The 15441-nt window shown below is 34.6% G+C and overlaps 1 protein-coding gene across 1 annotated transcript in view; it reads left to right on the plus strand.

Moving 5' to 3' along the window:
- The window catches only part of SNTG2 (syntrophin gamma 2), a 208919-nt gene that overhangs the window by 172175 nt on the left and 21303 nt on the right, over window positions 1–15441 (plus strand). The window contains exons 14-15 of the mRNA XM_061357528.1: window positions 714–785; window positions 5424–5633. Coding sequence (XP_061213512.1) covers window positions 714–785; window positions 5424–5633 — 282 coding nt within the window. The remainder of the gene's footprint in view (window positions 1–713; window positions 786–5423; window positions 5634–15441) is intronic.

Consider the following 15441-nt stretch of genomic DNA (forward strand, 5'->3'; position numbering starts at 1 on the left):
CCCTTGTATTTTTCTTATGGAACTACATAGGCTAGGTTCTGTTTTCAAAAGAAAACAGATATTACGTTATATCATGAACCAGAATTTAGGGGAAACTTCAGATATTCTAACCATTAAATTTTAGCAGCCTATAATGTCAACAAGATAGAGTAACAAAATCAAAAGAAAAGCAAAACTGTTTTTATACCCATTTTTAAGCACACAGTTTACACTTAAATTCAAATTTTGCAATCACCACCCTTTTCAGTTTCTAGTATAAATATTAAAATATTGGTGCCTTAGTGTATGTAAACTCAAATACAAAATTAGGAAGACATCTTGGTCTTTTGATTGTAAGATTTTTGTAAGAATGCAAGATTGTATGACTGGGTTTAATACTCTGTTTTTTCTGTGCTAGCATAATGGAAAATAAATATATAACTCGTCACAGAGATTACAAAGATGTTTCCATCATACTGTAGTAATAATGGGGAAAAAATCAAGTAAATATCTTCTAAAGAAAATTATGTAATTATAGTAAGATTCCTGTAGATGCTGTTTCTGTAAAAATTGAATGCTATTTGACAGTCTTTTCTAATGGTGGATGAAATGTAGTAATTTACCTATATTATACTTAGAGCATCCATAGAACAAAGATGGGTGAAATATTGATATTTTTTATCTGTACATGATTTTAGCATAACAAATATGTTCCTATTGTTTTGATATTGTAGGTAAGCACACTAGACTGGGTACGAGCTGAAAAAATCTATAACCTCTGTGAGGTTCTATTTAAAATTCACAAGGTAGGTTTCCTAACAATTACAATGATATTATTTAGTAAAGAAAGCTTGCCTTTTTCTGTTAATTGTAAACTGAAGTTAATCTTAACTAGGAGCAGGTAACATTCAAATAGTGCATGTTTTTTTAAAAAAAGTATTTGTAATTGCTAGTGCATTAATTATCTAAGTATGAGAAAATGGATTAAGTTCCAAGTCTGCAAGTTATTAAAATGCTTCCATTTTGAAGAAAATTGTCCATATTAGAGCTGGTTGTATAAAGGCATCAGCTAAGCATAATGAAGCTGGATATCACCTTTTTCTTAGTGGGTCAGATTTTTAAGTGAATGTGATGAAGATTGTTATTACTGTAATTCCTGATCTATATAAAGATACTTTAGTAATTTCAGTAACTAGAAGTATTATGTCCTTTTTAGATCACATGTAACTTCCAAATATTATAGTGGGTTTGACCTTGCAAAGGGCAACATGGTGTATTTGTGTACTACAGAATTCTTCATTCTATTCCACCACCTAGAGACAACATCATGCTTTCTGTTTAACTTGTTCCATGAAAGGATTTTGGTCAAAACCTCAGTAGTCTGTTTAAAGAATTGACTTACAGAAGATATTTTCTAATAAGTTGCATCAGACAGATAAATTTATTTCTCTACCTGCTAATCAAACACCACTTTGCAGGTGAGGTAAGGCTAAGATGAGAGCCTAAGAGAGTAAAACCAAACATATTACCAGGAATAAACAAACAAACAAACAAACAAAAATATTGGTCTTTTAGATTGTGAAATACAGACTAACCCCTGTAAACAAGATAACAAGGTTTTATTGAGGGACAAAGTAAATAAAGCATAGCCGGAGGCGTGAGTGATTAGCATTTGTTACAGGTTTATATGCTTTCACTATTACATTAGTTACATGCATATTCATAATTCCCGCATATAGGTGGGGAATATTATAACTAGCTCCCGGAACTTATTGTCATAAGTCCCCTCCTCTTGGCATCTGCTCACTGCTCTCCAGTGGTTGTGGGCAGGGGTCTTGAGGATGAAGTGAGCAGTCTTCCTCTTGTGAGTAGGGGTCTTCAAGATGAAGTAAGCAGTCTTCCTCACAGTGTACTTTTCACCTTTGGCACAGTTGAATGCCCCAGTAATCACACAACTAGCTGAAACCAGCCATATCTGTAATTCTGATAACTAGCAATGATTTAAAGCAAAATTTATTGCAGGATGGGCAGACAAGGAGTATCCCAAACTAGCAGATGTTTGGGAGGCTCTGTCTCTAAACTACCTGATAAGTAGAAGGATGGTGTGAAATAAGTCATTCATGTTTAGTGGGGCCACTAAATCGTGTTATCTCGCCACAGACTTACAACACAAACATTGTTCTTTAAAACTAAAGATACTTTAGAAGACTAGTGTGAAACAATTAACTCATGTTTAGCGCGGCCACTAGATTCCACCTACAACATAAACATTGTTCTCTTTCTGCAACCTAAGTTAAGCTAAAAAGTACTTTATATTTTTCAGGCACTACCTTTTCTTATGTCAAGCAACTCCCCTCTTTCTTTTACCTTTACAAATTCTTTTGCTATGTGACTCCATTTTGCTCAAGAGTTCTGTCCCTTTTTAACTTGTTGTCTAATCTTGTGTCTTTAGCGAGCTTTGTTTCTGTCATTGTAAACTGGTACAGTTATATCCACATAACTACACTTATGATTTGCGAAAGCCAATACATTTATGTGTTTACCACATACATAAAATGCTGTTTTCACTGAAAAATTACAAAGCAGCTTTATTTCTCACCAGCTGCTGTCCTTTCTGCTGTTCATCCTTCAACCCTGTACTAATGTGGAGAAGGAATGCTGTTACTCTGTTACCTGTACAGAACCTGACTCAACAGTGCACCAAAGAAGAACATTTAAGTTTTTTGGTTTGGGTTGGGTTTTCTTCCTGATTCAACACAGTTATTCAGGACAATTTACAGAAAGAAAAAAATAAAAGGAAACAAACAAAAAAAATTTCATACACCTAACAATAGCACTCCATTCTCCTTTATTCCCCTGTTCATCATAGTGAGGAGTTCTCTGCAGCCCTAAATATCCAAATTCTTCAAAGAATGGGGTGGCAGGGGATTTCTGTGCCCTGATTGCTCAAACTAATTGTCCCAAACTGACTTACAGAAACATTGGCATGTTTCCTGCACCATTTTTTTTTTACTGATTAAAAAACTAAATAGAAAAAAGAAACTGAAAAAGTGATGAATTTACAGCCGACAGAAAAAGGAGCACACAACCAACAGAGAACAGATCAAGGAGCACGGGGAATTTGATAGAAATCTACACAAAAAAAAAAAAATCTCTCAAATGAGCCTACATCTTCATTTTAGAGAGGTGTCAGTCCCTTTAACAAGCTGCTAAAAGAGCTTCTGTTGATGTCAGCTGCCAGTTTTGCAGCTCATCACTGCCTGTTCTTATTCTGTTGTAAACCTGCAATCATTGAGTGGGAATGGGTTGGAGTGGAGGGGAGAGGTTCTGTCCATTAATCTTTTTTTAAATTTACTTTCTTCTGATAAATAAGTCCAGCACCAATGAAATATAAGCTCATTGTGTCTCTTGAAAAGATTTTGCTGTGGTTTGAGTTTTGGATTTTTTCTTCTTTAAATGCTACTACTGCTTTAAAACTCAGTCCTTCCTTGCATCTTGTCATAATTTCAAGGATAATCTATCGTTAAAGCAAATACTGTGCTACTTTTTCATTAACAAAAAACAGTGGGAAATAAACTACCCAGGATTCAACTCTTTAATGATCTTGACATTTTAACAAATGAATGCTCTAATTGCCAGTCTTCATGAATACATTAAAGTGCAAAAGCTCAAATTCAGCTCTTTAACCTCATTTATGTTGATTCTTTGGCATAAAAGACAGTGAGGCAAACTGAGCAAATCCAAAAAGATAGGAACAAATCCTAAGCAGTTAGGGTTTGCACACTGGAGACTGAAAGATGGAGTTTATGTCGTAAAAACTGCCATTTGGGAAGAGTGTTCCTAAGGAGTTTCAGAAGCTAGTTAGAACTAGTGCAAAACTGTGGTGGATACTGCTATTAGATCTTTCCACAAAAGGTGTATTCTAAGGAGAGGTGCATCTGTTACACACCTTGTCATCTGTATTTATTATGACACAATAGTTAAAAAAGAATCCAATATGGAAATTACATTTCAAAACAAAATGTTTGCTATGTTTTAGATTTGTGTGTGTGTATGCATCGTATAGGTAAACACTTGCATACACAAACATGTATATATCTCACACTGTTGCTTATTCATGGATGTTTACTAGTAACAAACAGATGACTGAAACCATAATCACTTTTATCACATATGTTTCTTCCCGTACCTTGCCTCATACGATATATTCACTGAGCCTGTTACTGAAAACCTGTATTTTTCAGGGGTTAGAATACTAGACACATTTTTAAAAGCCACCTGTATTAAAATAATTTGATTTTGTTTTAGTACCTGAAATTTTCACACATCTCATTTTCACACACTAAGTAAAAGATACTAATATAATACTCTGCAAGCCAGAATGAGCAGCATTGAGTTCTGAAGCAAATACAGATGTAAAACCTGTCACCCCATAGCTGCTGAGCATCAGATTATATATCGGTATTTTGTTCCACTTCACTTTCAACAGTCTAAAAGAACATTGTAAAGCAAATTTTGAATTCCTTGAAGACTGTTCTCAGATAGCTGCAGGGCCATTTTTAGCAACAAAGTATTGTGTACTTTGGTGGCTGCTTCTGAGGTGCCCCACAAAATGTCCTTAGTTTACAGTTAACTTGGTTGACTTGGGTAAATTGCAGAATGTTATATTTGCTAGTTTATGTTATTCAGCAATTGAGCAGGACAAGCATTATTTTCAGTTCCCATCTGAAAGTACACAGATATGTTTGCAGTATTCTTTTTTTATTTAATTTTCTTTTTCTCTACATGTATGATAATCAGTGAAGTCTTGGAAAGTTTCTGGTCAGAATTTTTTTTCATTTACAAAGCATTCTGTTACAGGGATAATTATAAAAGACTAGTATGAAGCTTCTCTTCATCTTGAAGGTGTTGGTAGGATCTCACTTCACTTCACTTGTAGTTGCTGAGCACCATTGGCAGCATTTAGGGGACATTTGAAAGCTCAAATTATCATTTCCAGAATTAGCCCTTCAGAGCTTGATAAATTAATGCATTCCTTAGTGTTTGGCATATTGGAACCCAGTTAGAATGGAGTAGTTGTATTCTTCTGTAAAGCTGGTACACAGCTCTTGAACTGAATTCAGACAATTCAGGGATTTTCTTTCTTTTCACGGTAAACAATATAGTGTTTTACGAAGTCTTTTTAAATTATGCATATATTGCTTAAGTAACTTTGTATTTTGGAACTGCAGAAGTAGCTTGGATTACATGACACAGGGTAAAGTGAATAAGAAGCAAAGAGATAAGTTGTCTGTGAAATTATTACTTAATTTTCAGAACATTTGTACAAGGTAATTATTAGCATAATGACATAACGTATCTGAGTACCCATTGCTTACAGAAGACAATGTTGCTTTAAATGTTTTTGCTAGATGAAGAATCATATACTGAAACATGTCTTTCAGCTCTGGCTTGCTGATGATTGCTGGCTACAAGCAAACTTGTATTTAGGTATTCATCAGGACTTTGATGTTGAAGACCAGAGGCCGTATTGTTTCAGTGTTATGGTTGGACATGGCAAGAGTCATTATTTCAATGTAGAGCTGGGCAGCGAACTGGCAGTGTGGGAGAAATCATTTCAAAGAGCGATTTTCTTGGAAGTTCAAAGAACAGGGGTAAGTAATGAGTGATTTAAATCCTGGAGCCTTTTCACCAGTTAAAAAAGTGTAACAAATTTTTAGATCAATAGCATGTTTAATACTTGCATCAGATTGATGTGCTCCATGATTAAGGACCTCAGTACATTTTAATACACCCAAGGCTTCTGAAAGTTACGTCATCACATTAGTATTTGTATGTCAATGACCACGTAGTAACAGTCTGTGAGCATGGTAGAACAGTTTGAAAACTGGAAGTAGTAAAGTATAAGTTGATCTTGATTATAGCAAACAGATAATTAATACGTTTTACTACGGGAAAGCAGACTCTGCAGAGATTATTTTGTCAACCCTAAATGTTTTTCTACCAAAAGGCTTATTTTTCATTCACATAAGGTAAATAAGTTATGTTTTACATAATGTTTCTGTTCTCACTGAAGAAATATTTTGCTCTTACATTGTTAATTGTCAGTTGGGATTGTCCTTGTTAACACTGGAAAATTCTGAAGACTAAGCATAAAAGCGAATGTTTGTGATAGTCTTAAATTCTCAAACAGCATATCATCACTTTCTCCTGGCTAGTAAAATTCTCAAGTCAATTATTTTCTCAGATCTGAGGGTGCATTTCCCATCAGGTGGTTTCAAATTTAAGATCAAGATTTCTGGTATACTTTTCTAAATGCAGGTGTCTATTAGCATGGTGGTAGCTAAGCGCCCATTAGAATCAGTGAGTGGAGTCCGAAGAATGTGCTTATCATAAACTAGGTACTTTATTCTAAATGAGATATTTTATTGTATGAAGACAGAGAATATAAATTGATTTTTATTTAAGTTGCAACTTAAAGCACTTCTATACTGTTATATAAAGAAGTTACTTGCTGAACATCTAGATCCATACTCCCAAGTGGACTGGACCTGTGATATGGGAATACATGCATAAAGAGTATAGGCCTTTTCCAATTAAAAGCATTTACACAGTTCAAGCATAAATGCAAGCTTTATCTGATATGTTTGGGTTTGCAGGGACCTCATAAAGGTGTTTGCAACAGTGAGAGGACTAAATCACAGCATTGCATTAGCACAGCTTGCAAGGTGCAGGAGTCCTAACACAGGTATTAAATCTGCTCTTCTAGATTTCAGAGTCTCTGGGATTCTAACAAGGTTTGCAGGTGCTTCTTTAGAACTCTTCCAATTGTCTCTTCAGACTGCTAAAGTAACAAAAAAGATTTTGTAATAGTGATGCTGTTGCTCCTGCTCTTTTGCGATGCAGTTCTTCAGAAAAAAAATAAAAATTGCTGAGCATCAGGGAGGGGCTAATAATGCATAGTGAGTATGCATAAAGCGTTTTCTCACATGAACTCTTCAAAAATTCTGATCCAATTGTTTGAGCAGCCACTCAGTTGTCCTACCTATTACCCATATAAAAAACCCAGGGAGGTTGGAACTAGATAATCTTCAATGTCCATTCCAACTCAAATCATTCTATGATTCTATGAAAATTAAGTATAACAAGGGTGGAGATTATCTGGATCTGGATCTGGTTTGATTTCTGAAGCATTTATTGTTAAAACATAGGATTTGTTCCTTTCCATCCTAACGATCTTAAAATCAAGGAACAATTCTTTGCTTCTCAATGATCTTTTGTCCTTTGAATCCAGCAATCCTCTAGACCTCATCTCACATAATTAATCTCACAGAAGACATTAATATTTCTTCTAGCTGTGGTTTAACCAGTCTGATACTTCCAGGAAAGGTATTCAATTAAAAACCTGATTACAGTGTTTAAGTCTCCATATGTGTGTTCCCATATCTTAATTTTCTCTCACTCAGTTGCATACATTCAAGTTTGTTGTAACTCACTATGTCAGTAGGATGCAAAGTGCTGTGGTCACTCTCCAGCAGTGAAAAATCTTTGGACTCTGCTATTTTCTTTCTTTCTTCAAAATATAAACGCTGCTTTGAATGACCTTCTTTTCAGAAGGATATCAAGAACAGCATGAATGAGATGCAATTTAACATTACATATATTATTTTAAGCTTTAGAAAAAGAAACAGCGTTTTGGTATCCGGTAAATTGAAGGTTGTCACCAGTAGGTTAGATTGTCTATAAGAAATTCTTTCTTTTGGAGAAGGACCATAATTGCAGTTGGAATTTAACTTTTATTCATAAGTGATTGGGCAAGATTCATGGTAGGTGTTGGATTGCACTGTGTCATTTCAACCATTCTTATTTAAATGTGGCTTGATTCTGTTTACTGTTAAGGGTCATTAGGATCTTTTCTTTGACAGAATCATTGTTAACCTTGCCCTGTACACATTCTTTGTGTTTGATGTTTCTATAAGAGTTGTATTTCTGTGAAGATCCTGTCCTTACACAGTTTATAAAAAGAAACATTAAGATGCAACGGTGCTTTTGCATTTTTTCTTCCTGTGTTATGTGAATTTTTTTTTAATACATCTCTTCTGAAAAAGGCAGCAGCATTAAATGACAGAAAGAATGCAATAAAGCAGGAGGAAATCCCCCTCGCAGTATCATTCTCCCTTCAGCTGTCTTAAAGCCGTATTTCAAGCTGCAAATGCTCACAAAAGGAGAGTACCAAGAAACCGTGAGATTCAGTAATCCTGATGAAATGAATCTGTTTACAAACAATGATAGCAAGCAAACTTACGTGCTATATATATATATATATTTTATTCCTTTTATATGATAGTCTCTATTAGCATGATTTGGACAGATGGGAGAAATAACAATACAATAGAAGTAGGAAGGCAGTTGTGACCTAAAAGAAGTGCATTAAAAACTATTTCTATGAGGCTGGTAATGAAAGTCAGCATTGCAGTGGAGGAGGATAGGCAGTGAAGCCCTTCCAGTCATAACTAGAATTTCAATCATCTCCCACAAATTCGAGCAAGCATCTCTGTCTCACTTGGAGCATCCTAAACAGTGCAAGATTAATTAATGATGCTTACATTAAGTAATTTTTCTTCTTTTTTTCAAAGTTGTTTTACAGTGTAGACAGTCTTCAAAAATAAAAGGCAAGCACATTTGCCAGATCTCTTACTGATTCTTTGACTCTTCTGGGTAATCTTGTTAGTACTATGGGCTTTTATTCCATGTTTTTCAATGCTGTCTTTTTAAAGTTACTTTATCAGTATTCTTCCCTCTCCTCAAACTATAATGTCCAAAAGAAATTATCTTGACTCATGTGAGACTTGGATATGATAATTAAATTAATGCAGAAGCATCTCAGTAGGATGATTTGGATCTTTTGGGTCTTCGAGCTTGTTCAACAGAAGGATAGAGGAGGATATTTGAACAGTATTTGGTAGGGAGCGGAGGAAATATTAACAGTAATACATTTTACTGTCAGCTGTAAAAAAGTTGGACTGTTTTGGCATTTTGAATCTTTGTACTCATTACATGTGTGGCAGAAGACAGCAAGGGCGAGTCTTGCTTAAATAGATGAAAGAACTCTCGGAAGACTGAAAAAAGCATGCAGGGGGACAGTCATGTACTGCAGTGTCTAAAGTGCCTACACTTGATGTAAGGAGGCATGGTTACATACTCTCCTCATTTACCTAGCAATTTCTAAACACAGAAAGAAAGTTTTCCCTTTGTGCTTCCAGCTGTGATGCAGGTACTGCAAGCTCTTTCCAATTCCCATACAGCTGAATAGCCTAGTTTCATGAAACCATTTACATTGCTTGTAAAAATAATTGTTTAATCTAACTTACTGTAAAAATTAAAAAAGTTCAGATGTTGGACTTCACTCAGTCATAACAGAATAATCAAGAAGTTTTGCTGTGCCTAAAGATAAATACTTCTAGGGAATTTCTTTCCACTTTGTTCTGTAACTCAATGACTGATGTTCACAGAAAAATAAACCCTGGAAATAAATATATAAAATATATTTGTTGAGGACAGGGATATGAATGTATTGTGCTAAGAGAAATGTTAGCAGTAAAATTCATGTTCTTAGAATGCTACAAATTCCTCCTGTGAAGAATATACATTGAAAATAAAAATCACAAATGTTGTAATAATATTTCACTTAAATCCATGTCATGTGAACATTATTGGAAATACAAAGCCAGTTTACAATGAACATAAATGTGCAATGTAATTATCCTGTGTTTTCGCTCTTTATGTTTCAGTTAACATGTATCTGCTTCTGTAGATCTTTCATCTTTTTTTGTATGCATTTTTACCATTTAGTTATTTTCCTAAGAGTTAACAATGAGCCACTCTGTATAGTCAGACTCCTGATGCAGATCATACAAATCAGACCGTTCAATGTGGCTCAGAATTGCTTGCTGATTATGTCTGTTCCAGGATAAATGCAAAAATAAATACTGTGAATAATTTTGCATGCAGACCTGGAGCATTATTTTCTATATGATTCCCACATGAAGCTTTCAGTTTTGTTTCCACAAATATTGTGCTGCTAAAACACCATGATTAAAATTCCTAAAAAAAGAAACAATTATTAAAACAAATGCAAGTAATACTTTTTTTTTTTGTTTGTAAGCAACAATGAATTCCTTTTTCATGATGGTATGTCCATCCAATCTCTGTTTTCATCTGTGAGCTTAAGCAGTGTTCCACACTTACAAAAGATGACTGAGATGAGAGTACTTTACAGTATCCTTAGTTCACCATATTCCTGCTTGAGACATTAGCATTTCCCTCTATATGCTGTATGTTCTTCAGGATGACCTATAGGAAGTGCCTGAGTCTGCAACCATATTATTGATGATTAAAACAAAGCAAAATTACATAGTTATTTTGAAGACATGGTTTACACTATGTCCTTTGCTCAACATTGTATGACTTTCCCTTTTTTGCTTGATGGACTATCTCTGATTTTATGGTCCTAGTTACTTTTTTATATTCTCTCTTTTATTCATCTTTTTAATTTCTTTGTACTATCTTGCCATAGGTTTTACTAGGTCATCAGTTTTAATTAATTTCTAACCCATTAATAATATTCTCATCTGTTTGTTTTCTGTGAAACATATATTGTTTATTGTGCAAAGCCTTCCAATATCCATGCTGTTGTCAGGTTTTGATTTTCACCTCTTGTTTTTCTAGTAAAGATTTCTATTTTTCCATGCAATGCTGCCCTCTTATCCCTACTTCACAGTGCAGGAAATAGTCTCCTCATTCGTATGACCACTTGCTATTTGTTCTGGACTGTTACTTCATTTTACATGTGTATTTCTGCTAAAAATCCTCTGAAGGGTTTACCAGAACTAACTGAAGCATACCGAAGTTAATTGATTGCTTCCAGCTGATTTCAATAACCTTTCCAGGAAAGCAGTATTTTTCATAATATTTCTCATAATTTTCCTTTAAAAGCATTCAGTTGACTATATTGCATTAAAAATACCAATATAGTAGTGACTGTATGCATACGTACCACTTCCTAACCTGTCATAAGCAATAATTGGTTTATAACATGAAAGTTAATGTTTATATTCCGAATCTCCAACGTATTCCTATGATATGTAAAATCACAACGAGAGATCAGAAAGGACTGTGTAAAACTGCATTTTTATTTTAAAAAACTACATTTTCACCAAATTAAATGTATAAATAGCCCCCACATTTTGAGTACCTCCAGAAAGAGACAAAGTTAATTTATTTATCTGGCTGCTTTATTCTCAGTCCAGTGGAGATAATAATAAACTCATGATTTAAAAATTAGGAGCCCGCTGGAAAAATTCATTTATATAAAAGTTCAAATGGCTTCTAAACCATTTTTTTGCCACTGAACATAAATTCATATTTTAGCAACATTCCTGTACATGTGCTTGAAGTTGAGTGCTCAACAAGCCACTGAGCTTGTCTCACCTGGTCAAACAAACAGCAATGTGCACTAGTCAGTGACATGTATTCCTTGCATTCCCACTGGAGGGTGGACAAGCTGCAAAGAAGTGTGGAATTAGGCCCATCTGAAGCTACTTTTTAGCATGAAAAGTACACATGAATTGGAAGATTTTGTATTTTTAGAAAACTGAAGAAACGGTTTTGTGATATTCAGATTGAGGCAGCCTAAGAAAAGTTTAGTTCCTGGGTTTCCTTCCAATAACTCTACAGAAAAGCTGTTTTCTCATCATTTTCCAGTGGCATTTTGAATTGATCTTGCTACAACTCAAGTTAGATATGATCAGAGTAGATCTTAGAGACTGTGTTCACACTGGGGCTTGGGCAGAGAGTAGGTATTTTTCCAGTCATCTTCGTGTTCACAGCTAACCTAACTCCTCCAAATACCTGATTTCTGAGATGCTCAGAAGACTTTCTCAATAACTCTGCAGTCAAAACACACACACTCATTTCAAGGCATCTCTGGGAATTAAGCAGTGCTTGAGAAATGATAATCTAAATTACCCTCTGAGACACAGCAAAAAAAAAACCCACCTAAATAAACAAAATCTAGCAGAAATTAGGCAGTCTGAATAAGATGTAATTGTCATTTCTAGCTTATGTATCTGTTAGTTCTTCATGTTAAACTGAGAGGATAACAGGATTGGTTGATCACAGTGTAAGCCTTATGAACTCCAAGTAATATATTTGAAATACTGAAATGCTAAATACAGTTAACAATGCTATCTTATTTTTATCTTCCATGATGATGACAAAGCATATATGCAAAAGAATTATGTATAGGAATCGCTTTAAGAATGGAAACAAGACAAGATACTGATTTCAGAACCAATTTCTGAGACAAATAAGCAAAGGGAATATCCTCCTTAAATTCAGGTGAGGTATTAAACAGCATTTACATCAGATTTGATTTATACAGTCATTAAAAGATACTTATCAGTTTGTTACCAGAATAACTCAGTTTAATCACACAATTAAGTTTTAGATGGTTTTCATTATGTACAGAAAGCTTATTACAATTCCAATTTAACTGGTCGTCTTTAGAAATGCTATTAGATTCTAATTCATTTTCACACTGATGAAAAAACTCCACCATTCTCCAACACAAAGAAAGATGCTGAGAACCATATGGATCTGCCTTAGGTATATGAATTTACACTTGGGGACAATCTACAGGTAGGAAACTGCTAAACATTCAAGTCACTGTTGTATCTTGCTTTTCTTTGTGGAAAAATGAGTTGCTACAAGCCCACAAAGCTGTTGCTCAGGCACAGAGATGAGGAAGGACAGTCCTTGCCTGTTGTAAACCAAGGCTAAAGAATGCACTTTGAATTTTCACTGCTAGAGAATAACCACTGCTAAGCTGCTGGCATTTCATTTTTAACTCTGACTTCCTTTTCCCTCACTGCCTTTTCCTACAACCATTTTAAGCCATAGTCTGCCTGTTCAGCACAGGAGGTAGCAAATTGCCTTTCTTCGATCAGATTTACATTAACTATAGGTTTGTATTATAGAGAGAATGCCATAGCCAGCAGTAGGCATCTGTAACTGAATTATCTGCTCATCTTGCCAAGTAACCTATGACAGGAGAAATTAGTCGACCTGTCAATCTTTCTACAGGAACACAGTTGCCTGCAAAGGAGCATTTGCTTCAGGCACATGTGCATGTGGCCCTAATCTCTCTGTGACAGTGGTTTAATGTTTAATCCCTGTTATGGTGAAGTTTTCTGAAAAGGCAGTCTGTTATATGAGAGCTCTACTAAGACAACAATTTTTGCTGTTAGCCGATGTCACTTGCAATCTTGATTAGACCAGTTAGATATTTAGTTCAGTTAGACCAGCTGTCGTGTGGCAGGAATTCTACTTATGAGTGTGGCTCAGATTGTAATAGGTGATTGAAAGACAAAAGTTTCAAGCATAGCAGTATCCGGAGAAAGCCAGCATTTGAAACATAAACATATAAAGCATAAGTGTTATTTTTCTAAAGATCTAAGCACTGAGCTAGCACCGCTTCTACCAAAATCAATAGAAGTTTTCTTTGAAGTTTGGTGGAAGTGTAATGAGCTACTGTTTGAGGCCGTTGAAATACTTCTAGTGCCAGTGTGTCCCTTGAATAAATATATGCTGAACCACAGATGTACATCTATGTTTAAAAATAAAATACTATAACACCTTCTCGAAAACTCCATCTTTTACAAGAGAATGTACTTGTCTATACTAATATCCAGTCAAGAATGTAGGAAAAAGAGTAATTTTAGGTCATTAAGATGAATTGCCTTCAACTGCAGAAACTGCACAACTTAATGTACAAGATTTTTAATCAGATCTGGTTTGTTTCAGCAAGGTGGTTTTAACTGTATCTATCCCTAATTATCACAGTTCTATAACCTTTTAATTTTGACATGATTAATTCCATAACGTTATGATCAAATGAGTGGATCCGCCACATTTTTTAGGTGAAGATGGTATTCATTTGATTTCTCTCACATAAATTATTTCATTGATCCTTTTGCACAGTTATCTGTAACAGAAATATACCTGAGTTGCAGAAGTCTGTCTGGGATGAACTTTCTGAAAACTCTTGTGATGAATGTCAGATTCCACTGTCATTTCATTTGGTTATATGTAAAGTGGGTTCCAAGTAAGAATGCTTTCAATGTACTTCACAAATGTCTTCTAGAAGTTTTGCTTTAAAAAAAAAAAAAAAAAAAGTGATGTATAATATAAAATATTTTATCCTAAAATAACAATCAGAATTTTAAAATATGATAATTCTAAAATATGAGAAAAGTATGTGCATTTTTTTATTACTTTGGAATTTCAAAGAGTTTAAAAAGTACTCCTGTTCAGTACAAGTAATTCTACGCAAAAAAAAACCAACAAACTACTGAAGAAAATTTTGCAGACTGTCTTCAGAATTAAGGGGTTTAATTTTGTATGCCTCCTTGTGCACCCTCTGTATGTGGGCTGAGATATGTTTCTTAGTACAACCGTAACAAGTCTGGTTGCTCTTATCATCTCCACATGCAACTCAGAGGATGCTGAAAGTGGAATTTTCAAAATAGCTGATTCTTGACCTGTATGGTCCCATATTAAGGCTTTTACCAAATTCTGTGCTTTGGTAAATACAGTGGGTGCATTAAGAAACCTTACTCCTGTCACTCCTGTATTATTTAGTAGCATGTAAAAAGCTACTGTATAAAGTCTTAATGCAAGAATCTATGTTCCAGACTGTCTGCTGTTGACATATCTTTTTTTTAACTGTCACTGTATTTTAAACACTGTTCTGAAGTATTTGATTTCTAGTGTATTTTAAAAGAGCACATCATTTAGGTCCTCCTCTGTTTCAGTCATTTAACTTCCTCTGACAAATCCTGCAGACTGCCTGCCATTTTTTTACACATGCCAACACTGACAAAAAGACCAAAAAACATTAAGTGGGATTTGGTCTCAGAATCAAGGAGGAACAAGGGTCAGCAATATTTGGATGATATTAAAACTTCATCAGTTTTATCCAGCAACCCTGGAGTCTTCAGTTGGTATAACTGAAATGTTAACCAGTAATTGATTTCTAGGGAAAACTCTTAGAATTAAATTCAGTTATTATGTTAATCTCCAGTTTAATAGAGAATGACAAACCACTTCATATACATTTAGCCCATTAGAATCCCACTATCCTGCTCATTTGTATACAGTTTGCTTTCTTAAATCTTCATGGACTTCATGGACTTTGGTGAAAAGTCAACTTTTTTTAATAGGGAATAGTGCTCTGTTTGGGATATTTTTAGTTGCTCTGTTTGAGATTTTTAGTCACTTAATTTTGATCTGCATGTGGTCAAGCTTTTTTTTTTTTTTTTTTGCATTGAATGACAAAAGATAAATCTTGAATAACTCAGAAGACATTTGCTGTTAATTAACTTTAATAGATTTGAGGGTCAT

The sequence above is a fragment of the Neopsephotus bourkii genome, unplaced genomic scaffold (assembly GCF_033783945.1).
Source record: "Neopsephotus bourkii isolate Nb327-2 ecotype Australia unplaced genomic scaffold, CSIRO-AGI_Nbou_v1 NB_908, whole genome shotgun sequence".
Lineage (NCBI taxonomy): Eukaryota > Metazoa > Chordata > Aves > Psittaciformes > Psittacidae > Neopsephotus > Neopsephotus bourkii.